This window comes from Perna viridis, chromosome 4 (genome assembly GCF_037379345.1).
Source record: "Perna viridis isolate PV_CMFRI_1.1 ecotype Kerala chromosome 4, ASM3737934v1, whole genome shotgun sequence".
Classification (NCBI taxonomy): Eukaryota; Metazoa; Mollusca; class Bivalvia; order Mytilida; family Mytilidae; genus Perna; species Perna viridis.
This window is the reverse complement of record NC_142448.1, coordinates 26,277,893-26,300,292: the sequence shown is the minus strand read 5'-3', so window position 1 is coordinate 26,300,292 and position 22,400 is coordinate 26,277,893. Positions and strand designations below refer to the sequence as shown.

The window sequence follows — 22,400 nt, the reverse complement described above, 5'->3', positions numbered from 1 at the left end:
TTAAATATAGGAAGCAAAAATTGGTCAAGAAGTCTACGAAATTTCCACAATGGGAAATAACCAGTCTGGTATTCTAATCTTCTCTCTGATGGAATTAATATAATTAAAAAAAAATATCTCAGCCCCCTCAATATAAAAATAGTCGGTGCCTAAATGTCGACGTCTACAAAAATATAAGGAAGTATGTCAAGGAGACAACAACCTCACGGTGATGAAAAGTATCAGAAAAGTATGATTCAGTGCATGCTTAATTATGATACGGCGTCCAAGGAAGACGGGTCGGATTTATTATTGTAGGCCTACTTTTTATTGTTTTTGAGATACAATCTGGTCTCGATATCGATAGGAGATGTTTTTTTCAGCTTATATGACGCTACAATTATTGATTCTGACGTCCAAAAAATAAACGTTTTTCTTGTCATTGGTGTCCCAAGATTAATGTTGCTTACTTACTTAGCAACTACGGAACAGGAAGGTCAGACATTTTGCTTAATCTGTATAGTCAAATTCCAAAAGATGATTGAGAATGAAAAGGTTTTAATTCCAGATATTGCCAAACTAAATGCATCTTTTATAGATTTGTAAGTATAACTATTTTTGAAAAAAAGTATAAAGAATGTATGTAGCAGAAATAAACTCTGTGGAGTTGTTTTCTCTTTGACATAGTCACCATATCCATTTTCGTTATATCTGTTTTATGCTTTGAAACATAGGAAATAGGAAATTAAGACACCCAATCAAGTAATCATGAGCCAGTGGCAAGTATACTTTTCAACCTCAAACGTGTTTCGGTTAAGAAACCGAATCACAACAGGACAATTTTACAAATGAGTAGAACTATTTTACCATATACCGTACATGAACCGAACATTCCCTTTGCGTTAGTCAGCGACCCATTTCAATCTTACTAGCGTATTAGCTTTATACAAGGTTCAAAGTCGCCCCGCGATGAAGTTTTATTTGCAGTAATGTTTGTATGCAAATAAAATTAATTTATTTTAGGTTTGACCAAACATCACTTGATTATTTCCACAAGAAAATAAAGGAATTAACCGACAAGATGAAAGAACATCGAAAGCTTTACCTGAAGGCTCAAAAGCACCATAACGTACGTGCTTTCATTATACTCAATAAGTTGACAAGGTCATTTGATTTTTTTTCTAATAGTTGAATAAGAGTGGCACTTATATATATTTGAATTTATTTATATTCAAGTGATTTATTTTGCATGTGCCTGTCATTTCATGTGTGTATTATTCATTAACGCTAAAAGCTTTAGAACTTCGCTCTTTTCATTAATGAACCCTTCACATACGAATTTTGTAGTAAAACGATAAAACGAGATGTACGTAATATCACTAAAATCATGGGTATACATAACAACAACTACGTAAAAATTGAAACTGTGATATTCAAAGCCTGCCATGGACCATGTGCGATTTCTACGAGCACCAACCGAATATTCTAGTAGATACGCTCAGTAACAATAAGTCACACCTATACAACCAGGCATACAACGTCATACTGTAAAAAATATCTTTATATTTAACTGATCATATAATATTATATATTTTTAGTTGTTCATGGCCGCAGAGAGGGCCATGGAAAATGCTAAATTGCGGCTTGACATAAAATGTATTGACTTAACACAACAAAAAATGGAAACCTTGGGAAAGAAAAAGACCGATGCTAGAGTTAAGTTCATCAGACGTTTGACAAAGATATGCAGAAAGAAAACAAGAGTTGCCAGGGACGAGTTTAACCAGATAAAGATCATACTAAAACATGAGGTTGCTTCTAGGTCTACAGTCAAGTTTGTACGTACATTAAAGATGTAACCAGGTATAAGAGGAATCAAAGGAACCAAGATTCAAGCGGAAAACAAAAGAATATATAATTCGAAGGATAAAGACAGACACACACGACAAAGAACATGAACTAACAAAACAATACAATGAAACAACAGTAAATAAACAACCCGAACTCCACTAAAACTGGGAGCATGGACCAGGTGCACCGGTATGGTAAGCGTCCTCTGCCTTTCTAGAAACAACCGCCGAGTTGCTATTAAAATGTAGCGTCTGGGATAGAAAATAAAGGGATGGAAAACTATGACACGACAAACCAATGGGTTACCAATGGATACACCAAAAACGATCCACGAGTTCACGATGATATAACACTGGTTATAATGGAAGTCAAAATATTATAATATAGACGTAGCGGGGGGAAAACATGGTAAAACTGAAATATTAAATAGTGATCAAGGGAAACAAGATTCTAGCGGAAATAAAGATAATGTATTCCAGAAACAAAAACCAGACAAGGAAAACAGACACACAAAACAAAATGCACAAAGTAACAAAAATAATACGTACAAAGCAACAAAAGTAAATGGGCAACTAGGACTCCGTTAAAAACTTGGAGCATGGACCAGGTGCACCGGTAGGGTAAGCGCCCTCTGCTTCTCTAGTAAAACCCGCCTAGTTCAACACATTCAACATAGATACACAATATTATTGTAAACAATTACATGGGCTAAACAAATAAATACAGTGACATATTGACACCAACATGGTCGTCGTGGGCTACTACTAATGATTGGTTACTTTTATCATTTTCAAAAATATTGAGTCTTAGCTTGTCCCACAAATTAGCAAGGTTTGTTCATTTTGTGATCAAACGTGCATGGCATAACTAGCATTAGACGTTAAGCGTGGTATAAACCTGAACCACGAGTATTTACTGTTATAAATATCTACAGTGGATCCAGGACTTATGAATTAGAGTGATCGCAAGAACAAAACAAAAATAAATACCGGACTGAGTTGCGAAATATTTTGGGATGTAATTGAAATAATAAAGACTTTGCACAGAATAATTAAAGGATCTAGTTAAACGTACACTTTAAATTTCCTAATTGTTCCATGCCCGACTAGTATAATAATTTTCTTTTTCATTTCAGCTTGAATACGCTCTCGCCTATAACCTTCAATGTCTGTTTGTTGAAAAAGTTTCCAGTGTAAAAAGTGCTGAAACAAAGAACGACGAGTAAGTTTTCAGGCGCGTAGCTGCCGTTCAGCAAAAAAGCTTTTTCCTGCACTTAATTTTGCCAATTTTTTTTGGAGATAAAATACATCCAGGAGAGGCATAAATGATGCTCTAAAACGCTATCTCCGGGGAGCTTTGGGGGGGGGGGCTTAAGCGGCCCCAGACCCTCTGCCGTAATTTTGCCTACACTTCAATTTGGCCTCAGCTACGCGCCTGGTTTTCATGAAATGGAAAAAGAAAGGATATGTTGAAACACAACAAATGCACCGCGTATATAATCTGAATCCAAAACAGTAAATAATTTTCACAACTTGGTTTCAAGAAATTCAATTTGCCCCATTTAAATTTTTGGTATCGTCTATAACAATCTAAGTTAAACAGATCTCTTTTTTTTATTTAATATTGTGTCGCAGAAAAAGCCTTCATTTCATTATTTCGAAAATGTTTTGACGTTTTATCTATAATTCCACATATTCCTTTCTTCTCATGTACTGGCCATAGTCACACCCAGCTAAATCACCAATCAATCAAGGCTTTAACAGCTGCAGTTGTCATAGAGAAAATGAGCGATGAAAAGATACTTCCTATCCCAGAGGTAATGCAGTGTTAAAAAATCATTTTGAGATGATTTAAAAGGATACTAGGTACAATAACTAATAGTAAACTTTGACATCCGGTTTGATCTAGTACAAAGTTTCGAAAAGCTGAAAATATGCATAACGCATAATTTGCGTCTATGTCTGGAATAATAGGGCAGCAAGTCTCGTTTTTGTGATTTCACGGTTCCAAATTCAAAATCATAGCGAAAGTAAAGAGTAAAGACTATACCTAAAAATTCCGATGACTATGTATCACGTTGATGCACCCAGAAGTAGCAAACTATAAATGTTAATCAGTCTTCGTTTTTTATTGATTGATTGATTGATTATGGTTTAACATCATACGGCAGATATTTCAAGCATTTCAGAACGTCGAGAACGATTGACCAACTGAACAATCCCTGCTTTGTACTAGTCCGACACGCTGGGCCAGATTTTTATTGTGCTAGCTTACAGAAGCAACAGCCCACAAGTAGGCATGTCACCCAACTCGGTCTGATTATTCAGACTCCGAACCAACTAGACGTCACTCCATCCCTTTACATACTGCGTCCTAATAGGAGAAGTTTAAAGTCTTGTGTGACTCGGCTGGGGATCGAACCCGTGACTTTTCGCACTCGAGGCGAGCACGCTACCCTCAGATACGGCGATGCGGTGATGTTTGATATAGAAGAAATTCCGGATCAAAGGTAAATCGAAAACGAAACTTGTAAGCCCTATTCAGATCAGATGAAGCCAAGATATAATAAATAAGCTATAAGCTACTGTTACTCGTTGATCAATAAATCAACTAACAGATTTACGTATTAACAGCTGAATAAAACAAAGGAACAATGTCAAATATTCATATCAGAGTGTGCTACGATAAATCCTATTGTAGTATTGTTTTCTCTTACTCTTTATTGTAGGCATTGAAACCATTCACTAGTAACCTCCCGCTAGAAAACGAGATGGCATTGGAACATCCAAAAGTTGCCAAACTATTATATGAGCGTGTTTTTGGGGAAAAGATCTAAATAAATCATGTTTTGAGTTTGTATAAATTAATAATTATGTAATAGATGCTTATGCAAAGGGAATGATAAAAATTCCAGCATTTTGAAAACATCTTCTTTGGTATATTTGAAAGATGATTTGAATTTTTTTACGAAGTATGAGGAATCTCTACCAAGAACTACATATTTGTTTCTATGTGTACCATCTTTTCTTTTGAGTAACAACAGTGTATAATGTTTTCGAGTCGGGATTTTAACTGAGTATGGGGAATAGATGTATAAAGAGTGAACAAGTGTCGTGGTAGGACTGAAGACCCTCTTTGACAGCTATTAGTATAGAAGTTAAACATTTTAAAAAAAGGTTCTGTGGTACATTTTGCAGATCCAGCTATGTAGCGTTGTTTGTATGGATTCTTGTGCAGTTTAGGTATCCACTATATAGACGGTAGATCACAATAATCGTCTTTGGTAGAGAGACCAAAAGAGAATAGCACAGTTTTATGGTTTTCCAAAATCTCTTCTTTGGAATTGTGGTAGAAGATAGGTCTTTTTACTGCTATTATTTTCTACGTTACCTCTGATAGATAATAGTGGAAGAAATACGTTTTGCAGACAGACAATGTTGTTTTGGGCTTTGTCTGCTGGTACGACAACATATTTGTCCTGTATAGTAGACTATATTTTTGCTGCGTCGGGGTCTTTGAAAACTGATGACACTGACCTCCTTAAACCTTTCATACGTTTCAAAATTAAAGACCTCACAGCCATTACCCACTCTGACAGAAATTCAATTTCTTCTTGTTCTCATTTTATTCATTTTCTTGCGTATTCCTCCACAGCATCCATAAGAACTTTAAAGTTATAATTCCAATTTGTGGAGCATGGTACACGGTACTTGGGACCTTTAGAAAGGAAATTATGCTGAGATTCGTTTTTGATGATATTTAAATTTCCCGTAATGACGTGACCGGAAAGACCATATTTTAATGGAGTTTTTGCAAGAACAGTCCGGGGTTTAGCCTTGTAGTCCTCAATCTTGAGGTCCTGTAATAGCCTTTTATAATTGAAAATTTTGGATGCACTAGGTCAAGTATGGGAATATGAAATGATCGGTATTGATTTGTCTTTAAAATACGGGGGAATTTTGTTCGTGACGTTTTTGTGATGAAGGATGTTAGCCAAATTAATTGCATTTATACCTTCGTTGACACACGGTAGTGGTTGAAATGATCGCTTTTCTTCATCTTGACATTTAACACAAACTGGGTTGAAGAGTCTGTGGAAACCAATATCCAAAATGATGGCCGAAAGTCAGTGTAATGATGAGGTAAGTTCAGAAACAGGAGTGTCAAGAGTTGTTTTGCAAAAGCAGTGTAGTAGAGTTAGACTTAGGGAACGAACATTTAATATTAAAGAAAGAGGTGGGGCTTGGACTTTTTTTTTGATAAAACACACAACGGAATGTACCTTTTTATGTTTTACTCGCTAATATATGGTGCCGTGACCGACGGAATATAATGGGATCTAAACTAAAATCCTTGCAAACAAGAAATCGAAGAGCTCTGACCGAATTGATAACAAAATTTGAGGAATTCTTCAATGACTGAATATGTTGATACCAGACATTTCTAACGTATCCAATATTCTCTACAACAAATTCGAGACAATCTTATTGATTTACAGGAGAAATTTATGGAAATTCTAATTCTTAAGGATCAGTATAGTGCAAGGAAATCATGAGAGCCGACGAGTACATGTCAATCTAGAAGCAGAAATTGATGAACTCCACACATATACAAACCCTATCACTTCAAGTCCAACACACGCAAAGTCTTCTCTTCTTTCTCTAAACCCACATTCAGAACCAGATCTAGAGGCACTAAACATGAATCCAGGATTGCAGGAACAACGATGAAAGGTAAAAAGAAACGAAAATACGAGAACGCCTGCCATTTATAATTTAACGATACTATAGCATGTAGACACAACAAATATGGATGTTCCTGAAATAATGAGAAAAGTCCTGTAAGTTAATAACGTTTGATCAAGCGTTAACGGAGATGACGAAGCATTAAGTATTTCTAATGAAGCTAGATCGATTATGTCAAAGCCAGGATTCAACCTCCTTTCTTGGGAGGTCCAGCAGTGAGAATTTGATACTTGCCGCTACAGAAAACGCTTTGGGGGATAAACGCAATGTCCAGATTCAAGAAATTAGTATGGAACACACAATCTGACAATAGTAGAGTACAAGAATTGAAGGTGTTGAATTTACTAGTGGAGTTCCGATATTTGTTGAAAAAAATAACCCCCCGAATATGACAAATATGTTGTCGTGTAGAAACTCTAGCATTCTGACCACAAATTGCTTGGTGAAGCGATTTTTGTCTTTTTATCAAAAGAATGCAAAGAACATAAAGGAACTAAAATAATACATACGAAGTAACAAAAGTAAACGAGCAACTCGGACTCCACCAAAATCTGGAAGCATGGACCAGGTGCGCTCCTCTGCTTTTCTAGAAACACCTGCTCAGTTGCCCATAAAAATTCCAGGGTAGACGAAAGACTTTGAAACATTGAAAAGAAGCGACGTCACAAATAATACTCGCTAATCTGTACTTTGACGAAAAGGTATCTAGGCCTCCTATATCGAGTGCCAAATTACGAAGGTTTTTAAGAATATTTACAGGATGTCAGAAGAGATTTGTACGACTTCAATGTAATCCAAGAGGCTGATGAAGATTCGAAAGAATATCGTCAAAGCTTTCTGATAATGATATCGACTCCGATGGTTTTCGAGCATTAGGTAGTTGATGTTGTTTTCGACCATGACGACGCCTTGTCCTATAATGGAAGTTTAAAAGCCCCAAAACATTAACTTCACTGCTTTGAGGACTTGAGAGATTTCTAAAATTTGCACCTTGTATCTTGCTTCCTTATCCATTAACTTTCTCCTCCTGGACGAAGAGATGTACTAAGCGTTGTACAATTTGTATGATGATAAGTTTTCTTAATGATGCGTACTTTCATCGACAAACACCGGTCATGGTAATATCTTTAATCAGAAGAATCGTATTTCATTTACGAAACTCTGGTCTCTATTTCGAACAACCGGACCAATCATCTAAGAACCTCTAGTGGTCAAGATCTTCAAAACCGTCTTACTTTTTATGATCGAATCGATATTGCCGAGTTGACTTCTGTACAGAAATGTCAACCTGGAACTGCAAGCAATTTGGAAATAAATTTCTCACAGAACCTCTGTAAAGTGCCAAAAGTATTTTAAGGTTAAATAGAGAGTCAGTTACCCATAAATTAAAGAATGTCTCGTCATGAGAGAGGCGAGGTTTAATGCACTCTATTGTTAATGGCATACCAATTTGTTGTGCTGAGCAAGTGTTGACTTGTCAAACAGTTTTATAGAGCCTGTAGCAAATCGCTAACAAAGTTCCATTACATATAAAATCGGCAAACTGTATGGAGGCACATCAAAGTCACAAGATCTATCCTTTATCTTTTTGTACATAAGCAAGCACTAGCACATTAAAGTAAGAAATCCCTTCACCTACATGTCACACAGAAGTCAACCAGGGCATCAGTGTCTCTTGAAATTTTTGAAAAAAAATGAAAAAAAAAACAAAACATATACATGTACGTATTTAATTTCTAGATTACATTAAATCATAGGTATAATCAATGTTGTCCTTGGTAATTTCTTTTTGTTGCAATCTTTCGTCAAGTAATTTTGACTTCTAAAGAAATGACAAGTTCTTCTAGGATAAAATTGCCTTTGCCCTTCTCTAAAACCATGTGAATATATGAATATTGCGGAAAATATGGCAGCGTAGTGGAGAACGGATACTGAAGGTGTTCAGAGGAGAATCATTAGGCCTGTGTGACAACAAATCTTTTTTTCTGATCTGTTTTTGTGTCGGTCTTAATGCATCTCAAAATAGCCTGTGTAATCATATCAGCTGCCTTCCCGCCATATGCTGAGATACATAAGGATGGAATATCTAATTCAGACCGGTGTCGAATTGTGTTTTGTGACGTGACAGTTCTTCCAACGTATTAGATCAGCTCTCCTCGCAACCTTTGCAAGCTCTTCAAGCGTAAGTAAAATCAAAGTGTTACTTGGCTCTGCGTGCAAACATAAGGCCCTCACATATTCTTTCAATTCTTTAACAGCTTCAACTTGAGTTGTCTTTGCTAAAGAAGCAACTCTATCCTCAAGATGATCGCTCCGAGATACTATTTTCTACAGAGACCTTAGATCATTTAAGTTGTTATCAATGTCAGAAGCATTATCACCAGAAGTGATGAATTTGATAGAAATTGTTAATACCATCTCAACAATTGTTTAATATATGTAAAGCTATTTCGCCAGGCGTATTAGTAGGAGTGCAAGCATAATATTCAATAAATCTTAGTCAAGAGTAAAACCTTTGCTCTTTTTTTTAAATTTCACAAGTGCTACCTTAAAAAAAAAGTGTCCTCGAATTCACCGAGATAGCCTCGCAATATCAACAAAAATTTAAAGCCGACTCATACCACTAAATAATTGTCACGCAATAATTTCAAAAATCTCAACACTAAAAATATAGCAGTCTATGTGGTCTGCATGTCAATACCAATCGCACTCATTTGGACAATCAAAATATAATCATTGAATATTACTCGATCAGATAAACTACATGCTTTTACATAAGAAATATTTGAGCTACCACGGCCAACAAAACTGACATTTAAACTATGCAATCAATACAACGAATAAAATATCATATCCGAATCATATCTCATTTCCTAAATGCTGCAGAATAACGCACTAAGGCGTTATTGACCACCTAGGTCTTAGTATCACGGCCTGCCCACCAAGGTTTTACTTTACTACTATAGTAATGTTCGACATTCACCTTAAAACCGTTGGCTTGTAAACACACCCGACCTCATTGGTTGATGAAAGAATGGGACATATAGATACTTGCACCAAAGCTATCACCCAATGAATATCAAATGTTGACCACATACCGTTTCAGTGTTTACATAATAAGCTCCTGTTACAAAGTTGTGTTGTACAAAGAATAAGAACAATCATCATTACTGGAACTTGAATAGTCGTCACCATGACGATATTGAATGATGTGGAATGTCCTTTCTAATACCAGACTTGACACTTAATGAGGAACTCGGCAAATATCTTACGAGAAGTAGGAACTTCTAACCCTTCCGGAACACCATGCATGCACACTCCAGAATTTCGTACAGTTAGTTTTTCAGTGTGCACTTTTTAGTTCTTTTCTATTGTACTTTTTGTCTGTTGTCGTTTTGAAGTTCGATGCATTCTTTTTTTCACAGATTTCCCCGAGTTTTTACCTTGAGTACTTAATTAACACTATAATTGATCTAACCTGATATAAGATAAGTTAATCGCACAATAAACAGACAACTAAACTTACGATTTTCATGTCATACATCACCACACATACAGTTGTAGATACTTGATACCAAAATACCAATTATATAGATTGCAAAATTTCGATATGCTGTGCACGTGTTTCAATGAGTAACCTCTCATCAGAGACATTAGAATCAAATTAATAGAAAAATTCAAATTAAAATAATAATGATATGCAAGAATAAATCAAAACCAAAACTATCAAAATATAAAGCCAAATCCTGACAGGAGTGGACACTAGATGAAAAATACAAAACCAAGATTAATAAACAGCAATGATAATATGCCATTAATTTTGTTAGATGTCTCGTCTGAAAATTGAGCCACTTTTCTTTCAAATACCTACTGAGATTTATCGACTGGGGAACAAAATGATAATGATAATTCCCTTTATGATAATAACAATTTACCACATGATAAATTGGAATATCGTTTGAAAGAACTTATTCGTTAATCTTTTGCTGTTTCAAAAAATATTATGTTGTTCTTAGTTACAAGTCCACATATTTTTCTAAACCATCACAGAAGGGCAAAGTGTGCTACACAGAAATCAGGTTTGCAATATGCTTTATTTCATCATTGATAATATATTTGTCAAATTTGGAGAAGCTCTTTTTCAACAACAAGTTGGCAGTTTTATGGGCACTAACTGTGCTCCTCTCCTAGTCGATTTGTTTTTATATTTATGTGAGACTGAATTTCTTCATAACCTCGTAAATAATAAAAAATTAAAAGATGCTCAATCCTTTAACTTTACATACAGATATATTGATGTATTTTCGGCCTTCTTTAGGTTAATGGTTACCGTCAATATATCCACCAGACCTCGAGATAAAGGAGACTACAGAAACAGCCTGTTTACATCTTTTTTTTGGACCTACTTCTCGAATTTGACAACAGGGTCATCTCAACACTAATATTTATGATAAAAGAGACGACTTTTATTTTAATATCATAAATTTTTCTTACCTGTGCAGCAATATCTCTTCATCTCCTACATATGGTGTTTATATTTCACAATTGATTCACTACGCTAGAGCAAATACTAACTATTCTGATTTCCTTGAACGCCACAGATATCTGCATAACAGACTCCTGAATCAGGGGCATGAGGAAATGCGTCTTAAAGGTCTCGTACAAAATTCTTTTTTTAGATTTCAGTCCTTAGTTGAAAAATACTCAGTTTCTTCTAAAACAATGAGTAATGATTGCTTTTTTGTAAAATGTTCTTCGTGCTGATATGACCGCTGATTTACCGATTATGACAATAACATACAAATGCTTTTTAATCTCCACTGGTATAGTCACGCCGCAATGGAAGAGGGAGGTTTAGCGCGCTGTAAAACCTACATTTAACCCATCAGTTCGTCTGAAGTGCCTGTACCAAGTCAGTACCATTGATGTACCAGCTGCTCTGGTGGTGTAATATCTATTTTGCCAGATTTATTTTGGACTTGACTTGATTATGAATCGGATTAGTGTTCGGTAATGTTGTTGTTACCCTTAATTATAACAAAAATAATAAAGATCATTTATGAGATGGACATTGTAGGATAAAGTAATACAGATAAAATGGTCATGAACTGCAAGTAATTCGTAAGAAGTTTAAATGATAAAAATGGAAATGTAAGTTGAAAGCATTCCGAAGGAAAAAGTGTTAGTTGCGGAGGAGCTGTAAAACTACAAGAATCAAGCACATAAAAATTGAAACAATAAGAAAGCTTAAAGAATATATAATTTGGCTTTAACTTAATTGTGTTTTAATTGTACATTTGTTCTTTAATCTAAATATGGTCATCCCATTTGAACTGCGCTATTCAATATATCTATGCAATTTATGACATTCAGCTATATACTGTGAAGCTCATTTGATGAACATTCTTTTGCCACAACCTGGTTTTCAAGTTTAATCCATTTCGAGTGTATCTGATATAAAAGGTTTGCCTCCACATTTCCTAATTCTGCGTCATGATAATAAAAGTCGGAAAGATATGAAAGAGTAATCAAGGGAATCAAGGTCATAGCAGTAATCAAAAGAATGTAAACCAGGGACACAGACCAGATATGGAAAACAGACATACAAAGAACATAAAGTAACTAAAATCATACATACAAAGTAACAAAAGCAAATGAGCAACTCGGACTCCACTTAAAATTGGGAGCATGGACCAGGTGCACCGGTTGGATAAAAAATTCTTTATTACTTTTGATTCTTATACTGTAATAGTGGATTGTGTTCTTATGCGACATCAACACATTTTTGAACAAAAACAGGTGGATCTTCAAACAGTTTGAATCCTACCATAGATCTAGATCTGCCAATGTTTTTGGGATTTTCCAACTGTTAGAGTGTCGTATAACATGTTTTTTTTTAAATTATTTTTTTTTATTTCTTTATGAATATAGTCAGGGTTTTACATCCTCCTCCATCACGGCCTGACTAGAGTGTAATGGGGTTTTGTAAACATGGTGATATATTGGTGTAGCCTCTGAGCATGGTTACATCTTTTCATTTTTTATTTCATATTATACTCCAAAATTGCTGTCAGCCTACATAGTTTAAGGGAAAGCACAGCTGGAACTTGAGATCTGGCATGAAAGTTATTAGCATTTGCATGTGATGCTTTATCTCAATCTTCCATAGGAAAACTAAAATATTGAAGCCACAATATCTCTAGCAAGGATTTCATAATGATAGTGATACTGTTAGCTGATAGTACATTTAAGTTTTTAATGATTTTTTACCTTTAAACTACTTTATAAGCCCTTCTGGCATAATTTATCATTCAAATATCATTGCAGTACTTTGCAAGTTCCTTAATAACTGCTAATTTTAAGAAGCAGATACGAAATCTCCAAATTTCATTCCATGGAAAATGTTTGTTTTCATATTTTGCGACCATTGCAGATGTTGTTCAAGTTGCAAAATATCTCGTAATTTAGAATATTTAAATACTGCCTAAGTATCTAGAAAAGATTATTATGGTCATTCATGATCAGTTTTACAATTATTTTTTTTTGTAATAAGTTATCTCTATTGTACTATAAAGGAACTATTCATGAACTTTTTTTCTCTGCGGATGACTCCATACTTTAATTACTTTCGTTTTCGACATGACGTCATCCAAAAGCTATTTTCAGTTAAATCATTAAAGTGTGGTGCGTTAAGGGAATCATTTAATTCAGAATTTAATTCTGAATCTTCTAGTATATCATAAGCCAGGATTTATTGTGTATTTATGAAGTTATATGTCCCAAAAGGTATCGTCAGCCAGCGTATGAGAATATCGGACCATATAAATACAGCTCAGGTGCACTCATGGCGTCTTATCGTTTCAAGCGCTTCATGAACTGACGTTAGAACTCTTAGCAAGGATATAACGTAAAAACCTAGGTGCGATGCATTTTGATCTTGAATATTTATTGATAGGGAAAAGCTAAAAGTAATTACAGAGTTTTATTTTTAACTTTTTATTCAACGAAATATAGTACAATTATACTTGGAGCAATAGAAAAGATGCTATTTTCACTTAATTTCTAACTTAATGAAATAACTCATATATTACTTAAGGAACGATATCCCACCACATTGACTTTCTATAGACCGCAATATAAAGCATAGTTATTTTAATCAACATGCTGCTCACGACGCATTTTGGGGCAATATCAACCAGTACATTTATCTGGTGAAATATTATTATGGGAAGCCAGCGTCCATCTTATTTAATTATTAAGTTTACGCAAGTTGATATATGTTTATGTAAATGTTATCGCTACATGAGGAAACTGGATATTATCAACCATATGTAATAAACTATGAAAATTTACAACTTAGCAAGAATTTATCACCGACTTAGCAAAGAAATACCACTATCAAATATAGCCAACACTCAGCTAAAAATTAAGGTCTCACAAATCGCTCGCAAACATACACGACCACTCGCCAGCCAACTAACTCTCAAGCAAATCTTTCCGTCCCAAATGAAACCACAAGTAATAGCAACAAACGCTCGAAACCAGAGATCCCAGACAATCTACCAGCCTCACACAAACAAGTTAATAGACAAATTCGTTGACGCAATTCTGATCCGGACTTAAAATCTAAGTCTCAGGGTTCAAAGAAAACCCAAGAACTACAAAAGAACATCACAGAACATGAACTCAGCAGTCCGGATGTTCTAAACGCAATAGTTCCACGTTTATGTGAAAAAAATCACTGAATCACTCACAGAAATTGTTGAATCCAGTGTTAAAACACATGTAGACAGTGAGAAACTGTAAACACTCAACAACAGACCATTGATAGCCGAAACGAAAAAACATGTAAGCAATTTATTCAGATTGCAGCTCTTGAACATTCAATTAATGAGCAATCACTAGCTATGAAACAACGAGATTCAGACATAGATGCATTATACAGGAGAATACACGAACTTGAGAACAGATTGGAAAGCCAGGAACAGTATTCTAGGAGAAATTCTCTTAGGTTTCATAATATAAAGGTACCCACTGAAAATGGTCGCATAAAGCATCCAGTAAAAACAGATGATTTGCTGCTGGACGGTTGCAATAACAAACTTGGATTGAACATTAGTATCAACGACATTGGCAGATCTCATGTAATTGGTAAGGTTAGAGACGGAAAATCTCAGGTTATTGCAAGGTTCCTATCTTACAGAGTTAGACAACAAGTGTATACCAACAAAAAGGAACTGAAAGATGATCCAGATGGAATTTTCATTCCCGAAAATTTAAAACAATTCCGTTCCAACATTACCCGAAAATTAGCTGATCTAAAATATAACGAAATCATATACACTTACTGGACGACTGATGGGCGCATCTTCGTGAAGGAGAATGACAAGAGCAGAAAGAAAATTATCCAAAAGTTTGGTGACATTTACATCATCGAACGTAGAGCTCAAATTGTTGCTTCTATTCGAGCTAGTCGACAGATGTCTTATTCGGAAGAACCGAGAGATCTAATGACCAAAAATCAAAAGTAGACTTGTATTTCTGATATTCGAAAGTGTAACTATCTTAATATGCCATAAACGTTTCCATTGTCATGTGCTTTAAATTAACTACATCTTTATGCTGTCTAAATCATTTGAAAAATCGTATTTAGATTGAATCATGCATCTTATTCCATGTGTTCAGAACTGTTAACGTTCAATTACTTGATAGATAAATGTTCACCCTAGTAAAGCTGTTTTCCCCTACTCCTTCAATGATTATGTCAATCGTACTTTCATCACGTGTGATAGTTTACAATGGAACCTATACACTGATATATAATTTGCATATGAAAAGTAAATGAGCGTTGTCTTGTCGCCTATTAAATAATACCATATTAGGAATTTAACCTATGACAAATTGAATTTAGCCTGTTAGTGACAAAATGCTTTTATTGATTCCAAATATATAATATAAAATTAAAATCTACAATTTCGTGTTGATTAAAAATCAACTAAATTTCCATTGATTGTCTTCCTTTTTTTTTTTAAATATATATATATGTTCATCTTGTATCTGTTAATTTTTAACAACTGTTCTAACAACTGTTTTCCTAAAAATCATCTCTTGTGTCCAACTGAATGACTTTCTCTTCCTGAGATAGGACTAATTAACTAGTATTAATGTATTGGCTTATTCACATTCATTAGTTTGGTTAATTTATTTTATTTTATTTTTTTTCTTTCATTTCAGATTTTAAAAATCACAGCTGCCGGTTACAAGAGATTGTCTTGCCCTTCAATATTAATTTATTACCAAATTCTATCTACTTTTAAACCAGATATTGATATGAAATATTGTTAATCAATTCCCCATGTTTAACATTTGTTTTCCAAAATGAAACTCAAACCAACCTTGTACAAAATTTTACTACATGTACTCATTCCATTTGTATTTCATTGTATTTTCTTAACTTCTTAGTGGATGCTATGTGATGTGCGATTCTGTTTTTCATTGGAAACATTCCTTTGGTTGCAAGTATATATCCATATTGCTCAGTCCCAATGGGTAATAGTTTGGAAGCATACAGAGCAGCCATAGGAATGTTTTATCACACGATCCGGAAATCAAAAGGGTCAGTTATATATAAGCATACAGATACATACTACCACATATGATTGACTAACCTACGCTGTTCGATACTGTCTATCTCGCTATTGGCGCTTCAAGGTATAAATCCCAAAGTAAATTCCATATTTCTTTGATATGTACTACATTTTATTCTTCTTATTGGAAATATTGAATTAAATCCTGGTCCCGAATTCGCTGATTCTCATATTTCATTTCAAAGTAAAGATTCGTTAACCGACAAATCTATCTCCATTTGTAACCTCAATGTAAGAAGTATCAGAAATAAAACAGCATTTCTCGAAACTTTTAGTGAAGAGTTTGATATTCTCATAATAACAGAAAGTCATCTTGATAGCTTAATAAAAAACGATGACATAAATCTAGTTTTTTTTTAAATCCGAATCAACTGCGTAAAGATCGAATCGACATTGGTGGGGGTCTGCTTATTTACACAAATGATATTGGCATTTCACATAAACCTGAATTAGAAAATGAAATCGATGAAAGTATATGGACTGAGATCCATGCTAGAGGCCAATCCTTTTTATTGTGTAACACATACCGACCACCCGGAACTGGTATTGACTACTGGACGCGTTTGTTATTCAATCGAACTCGCCCAACAGGTAACCGAAAACATCGTGATCGCGGGCGACTTAAACTCTTATCTCTTAGCTACGTCCAATAATAAACTTGTTGACTTGATGCGTAACTTAAATCTTCAAAACGTGATAACAAAACCAACTAGAATTGTTAATAACAGCAGTACATTACTTGACCCGATAATTATAAGTGAAAATATGAATTGCTTGTACTCTGATGTATTTAATATCCCGAATGAGATTAGCGATCAGTATGCAGCAATAGCAGTGATCGAAAGTTTCAAAGCCCCTAAACATTCCTTTACGAGAGAAGTGTGGGAGTATGATAAACTGGACTCTGAAAAATTTGACGAGAAACTTGGAGCTATAGACTGGGAAACTAAACTTAATAATTTACCTGATATCGATGCCATGTGTGTTGAATTTACGAATGCATTTATTAATTTGGCCAGGGAATTTATACCAACAAAAACAATTCCCATACGTGATAAAGATAAACCTTGGTTTAACTGCACTATCAAAAAAGAAATTAGAATTCGTGATCGATTGAGGAAAAAGTCTTGAAACATAAACGGGATCAAGACATCTAAAAAATATAAACATCAACGTAATAAGGTCAATAATATGAAGAAGATTGCAAAGGAAAAAATTGAAAGTAATTTAGATAATATGCTTCTAGAAAACTCTCTTAACTCTAAAACCTACTGGAAAATCATGAAAAGTCTATTAAGGTCCAGTAAAGCAAACAGCTGTATTCCGCCTCTTCATAACATAATAAACGATTCTGGTATTAATGAAATAGAATATGATGGTAATGATAAGTGCGAACTATTAAATAAGTATTTCAGTTCAATTTCAAACTTATATGAACAGGATGTTAATCTTCCAGACTTCCGGTTGAAAACCGAAATTTCGATCAGTGATATCGTAATATGCGAACAAGAGATTATTGATGTCATACAAATTTTAGATGCTAGTAATGCATCTGGACCTGACAAAATTAGTCATAAAATGTTAAAGATCTCATCCCAAAAATTGGCTGTTCCTCTTCAAATTATCCTCAACAAATCTTTAAGACAAAGTATATATCCTTCTGATTGGAAATTTGCCTTTGTTACTGCCATTTTACTCCCAAAAAGGGAGACAAATCTATTCCCTCAAACTATCGCCCAATATCGCTTATAAGTTATGTGGGTAAAATTATGGAAAGAATAGTTTACAAACATGTTTACAACCACCTCGTCAGTTAATCTATGAATATCAATGAGGGTTTCAACCGCAACACTCAACTCTGTATCAGCTATTAGAATTGTACAACACAGTTCTGAACTCAATGGAGAAAGAAGAATGCAGCTGTTTCGTCTTCTGAGACTTTTCTAAAGCTTTCGACAGGGTCTGGCATCGTGGTCTTTTGTGTAAATTAAAATCGTATGGTATTAAAGGAAAGTTATTAAACTGGTTCGAAAATTATCTTTCATGATAGAAAGCAAAAAGTAGTGAACAAATCTGCGTCTTCTTCCATCGCTACTGTTTTAGCTGGAGTCCCTCAGGGATCTGTACTGGGACCTTTGCTATTCCTTATATGTATATAAATGATATCGGGGACAAATTATCTTCTCTAACTAGATTGTTTGCAGATGATACGTCTTTGGGTTACTCCAATTCCAGTCTTGAAGACATAAAAAATGTAATTAATCACGATTTAAGAGAATTGAATGATTGGTCCTCTAGATGGCTTATGTCATTTAACCCAGATAAAACTGAGATCATGCTGTTTTCTAATAATGAATTACAGGAGCCTTTTACTGTCTCATTCGATGGGATGCAAATACAAAATACAGTTACTCATAAGCATCTTGGAGTAATATTCTCTGATAATGGTAAATGGAACACTCACATTGATAACCTTATTCTAAGTGTATCCAAACACTTGTGTGTACTACGAAAATCAAAATTTAGATTAAGTAGAAAAAATCTCGATAAGTTATATCTTGTCTTTATACGCCCCATTTTAGAATATGCCATTGAGGTCTGGGATAATTGTGGTATCACGTACTCTAACAAACTGGAAAAATTGCAATTAGAAGCCGCGAGGATAGTAACAGGTCTTCCAGTATTTACGAAATGTAGCTATTTATACGAAGAAACAGGTTGGGAAAAATTGTCTGAAAGGCAAAAAAAGAGAAAATTACAAATGTTTTACAATATATAAAATGGCAATGCTCCAGGCTATCCGAAGCAAAACACCTTGCATAAACTAGACATTCCCCAATATTTTAATTACGGCCCTCGTAAATTAAATATCTGTTTGACCTGTTTGACCCAGCTACGATGTTCTGCGTCTTTCCTTAACTACGATTTACACAGAGTCCATATTGTAGCTGATCCTGCATGTAATTGCGGTGCTCCAATTGAGAGTGTCTACCATTTTTTTCAACGCAAAAAATATACAGAAAACCGTATTACACTATTCTTAATTCCTTTAAGAATGGATGTTTCACTGCTTACCAGGGGCAGTACTGATCCAACAAACGAAGAAAATATACTTATTTTCGATAGTGTCTTCATATTTATTAAAAGGTCAAAAAGATTTCTGACCTAATATTACTATGGAGGTAAAACCAGTGTCACACAAGAACAGCGCATCCACCTGTCCACTTTATGTTTCTCTTCAGTTTTGTACATATATTTCTGAAACTGTCTTGTATTTTAAAGTCTGATAAACACATTTTTAGTTATCAAATATTTGAAATATTTCTAATAGGGGCCCATATCTCCTCAAATTAATGTAAAACATTATTTTTTCTTGGCAATAAAATGTTCAATGCGATAGCAATGTCGAATTCTTTGCTTTAAATCATCAATGTTAGGCAATTTTTCTTCCAATGTGCATTTGAATAAGTACTGTTTTCCAATAAATAACAAAAGATTTAGTTTGATATATACCTCAGGAACACCGACAGAGAAAACTTTTTTTTTCATAAAAAATCCAAATAACATTTTCTTAGAAAAATTAGAAAATCATCAAACTTTAAGACGTTTGAAAATACGATTGGACAGAGTTTGAAATAAAAGTGAAATATTTTATAGCAGAGACGAGACCAAAATTGACACCAGCGATTTTTTAAAATAGGAATTCCATTAATGATCCATAGAAATACTTATCACAAATATTTTTGTATCATAACATAACACTTAATGGAAAATATTTATTTATATTCGATTGAAACATCACGGATAAAACAAGCATTTGATATGTAATGCATGTAACATGCTCATTAAATCTCCGGAATTTAAGAGTAATTTACTATCATACCTCATCATTATACAGACCTTTTATCATCATTTTGGATATTGGTTTCCTCAGACTCTTTACACCAGTTTGCGTGAAAAGTCAAGTTGAAGAAAAACGATCATTTCTTTCACTACCGATTGTTAACAAATGTGTACAAGCAATAAATTTGGCTAATATCCTCCATCACAAAAACGTTATCAACAAAATTCCCCCATATTTCAAAGACAAATCCATACCAAAAATTTATATTCCTAAAATTTTCAATTACACGTACAAAAGGCTATTGTAGAACCTCAAAATTGAGGATTTCAAGGCTAAACCACCTGACTGTTCTTGCAAAAACTTTCCATTCAAATATGGTCCTTCCGGTCACGTCGTTACGGGACATTTAACCATCATCAAAAACGAATCTCTGCGTCATATCCTTTCTAAAAGCCCCAAATGTCGTGACCCACGCTCCATAAATTGGAATTATAATATTAAAGTTCTTATGGATGCCACGGAGGACTACGCAAGAAAATGGATGAAACGAGAACAGAACAAGAAGACATTTATTCTCTGTCAGAGTGGTTGAAGGCCGTGAGGTCTTTAATATTGAAATGAATGAAAGCTTTTAGTAGGTCAATGAGTGCCAATGCTACATCAGTTTTCAAAGACCCCGATGTAGCAAAAACATTGTCTACTATACAAGACAGATATGTTGTCGTACCAGCAGACAAAGCCAAAAACAACATTTTTTTGTCTGCAAAACGTTTTACATTCAATGTTTATTATCAGAGGTAGACGTAGAAAATAAAAGTCGTGATAACATCTATACTGCTATCACATTTTCCAAAGAAGAGATTGTGGAAAACCAATTTTTGGTCTCTCTACCAAAGACGATGATTGTGGCTTACCGTCTCTGTACTGGATTCCTAAACTCCACAAGAATCCATTACAAACAACGTTACATAGCTGGATCTGCAAAATGTACCACTATTATCAGAATATAATAGCATTAAAACCTAGGATTTTTCAACATTGTATAATTCTTTTCCCCATACTCAATTAAAATCTCGACTTAAAAACATTATACATCGTTGTTTTTTTTTCATAAAAAGATGGTATACCGAGATACAAATATGTAGTTCTTGATAGAGACTCTTTATACTTTGTAAGAAATAATTCCAAATCATATACCAAATAAACAGAAGAAGATGTTAACAAAATGCTGAAATTTTTAATCGACAATATATTTGTCCAGTATGATGGACACGTTTATAACCAAACGGTCGTCTTTCCAATGGGAACAAACTGTGCTCCTTTATTTGCCTACGTATTCCTTCACTTTTATGAGGCTGACTTTATAGCTGATCTGATACGAAAAAAATATCGTTTAGCTAGATCCTTTGATCTCAGTTTCCGCTATATATATTTCGGAGATTTGATACATCGCATATACCCCAAAGAACTTGAGTTGAAGGATACTACCAAACTTTATGACAAACGCGATGACTTTTCATTCAGAATTGTCAACTTTTCTTTTATCTGTGGCAACATCCCTTCAGCACTTGCGTATGGCGTGTTCATATCACAATTCATACGTTATGTCAGAGCTTGCCGAAACTACGCATATTTTTTTGTATCGCGTTAGAATTCTAACAAATAGGCTTCTGGAACAGAGTTATGTTGCTACAAGATTGAAGTCATCACTACAGAAGTTTTATGGTCGTCATCATGAACTCGTGTATCCATCTGCGCCATGGAAACTGATTTGTTCAACGTCATACTTTTCCTTTCCTCTTTCGTCTACCCCGAACTTGACTTTTTATGAGCAACTCGGCGGGTGTTTCTAGAAAAGCAGAGGACGCTTACCCTACCAGTGCCTCTGGTCCATTCTTCCAGTTTTTAGTGGAGTCCGAGTTGCTCATTTGCTTTTGTTACTTTGTATGTGTGATTTTAGTTACTTTATGTTATTTGGTGTGTATGTCTGTTTTTCGTGTCTGGTCATTGTCCCTGGAATACATTCTTTTGATAACCGCTATAACATTGGTTCCCTTGATTACTCTTGAACTGACAATACTGTTTTTTAACCCTCTGGACTGTTCTACAGAAAACGCTATTTACGGAATAGGGCGTACTATCTGCGGGATTTTGTATGTTGGTGAAACCAAACAGACGTTGAGAAAGAGCATGAACAAATGTTGGTATGATGCTGAGGATTTACATGAAAGGATTTTATACAACCATTTCAATTTACTGAATCACGGCAGGCGTTTGTCGATGAAAGTACGCATCATTAAGACAATCAATCACCTACAAATAACTTAACGCTTA

General features: G+C 34.6%; 1 protein-coding gene across 2 annotated transcripts; it reads left to right on the top strand.

Annotated features, from left to right (window-relative positions):
- The first annotated feature begins 437 nt into the window (after positions 1 to 437).
- Positions 438 to 10,210, top strand: LOC148619506 (uncharacterized). 2 transcript variants are annotated; one of them, XM_088579470.1, is made up of 6 exons: positions 438 to 581; positions 1,003 to 1,108; positions 1,578 to 1,817; positions 2,966 to 3,051; positions 3,553 to 3,646; positions 4,559 to 10,210. In XM_088579470.1, the coding sequence occupies exons 1-6, from the start codon at positions 439 to 441 to the stop codon at positions 4,664 to 4,666; spliced, it is 777 nt and encodes a 258-aa protein (XP_088435596.1). In that variant the 5' UTR covers position 438; the 3' UTR covers positions 4,667 to 10,210. The 2 variants fall into 2 exon arrangements, with proteins under 2 accessions (XP_088435596.1, XP_088435597.1); XM_088579471.1 differs by lacking the exon at positions 3,553 to 3,646 and having other exon boundaries at positions 4,559 to 4,654.
- Positions 10,211 to 22,400: the final 12,190 nt, after the last annotated feature.

Bases quoted from the DNA above. Each gene is read 5' to 3' on its own strand.
- LOC148619506 (XM_088579470.1), top strand. From the start codon at position 439: ATGTTGCTTACTTACTTAGCAACTACGGAACAGGAAGGTCAGACATTT. The intron at 1,109-1,577 runs GTACGTGCTTTC...ATATATTTTTAG, and splicing joins AGGCTCAAAAGCACCATAAC to TTGTTCATGGCCGCAGAGAG. The intron at 1,818-2,965 runs GTACGTACATTA...TTTTCATTTCAG, and splicing joins CTAGGTCTACAGTCAAGTTT to CTTGAATACGCTCTCGCCTA.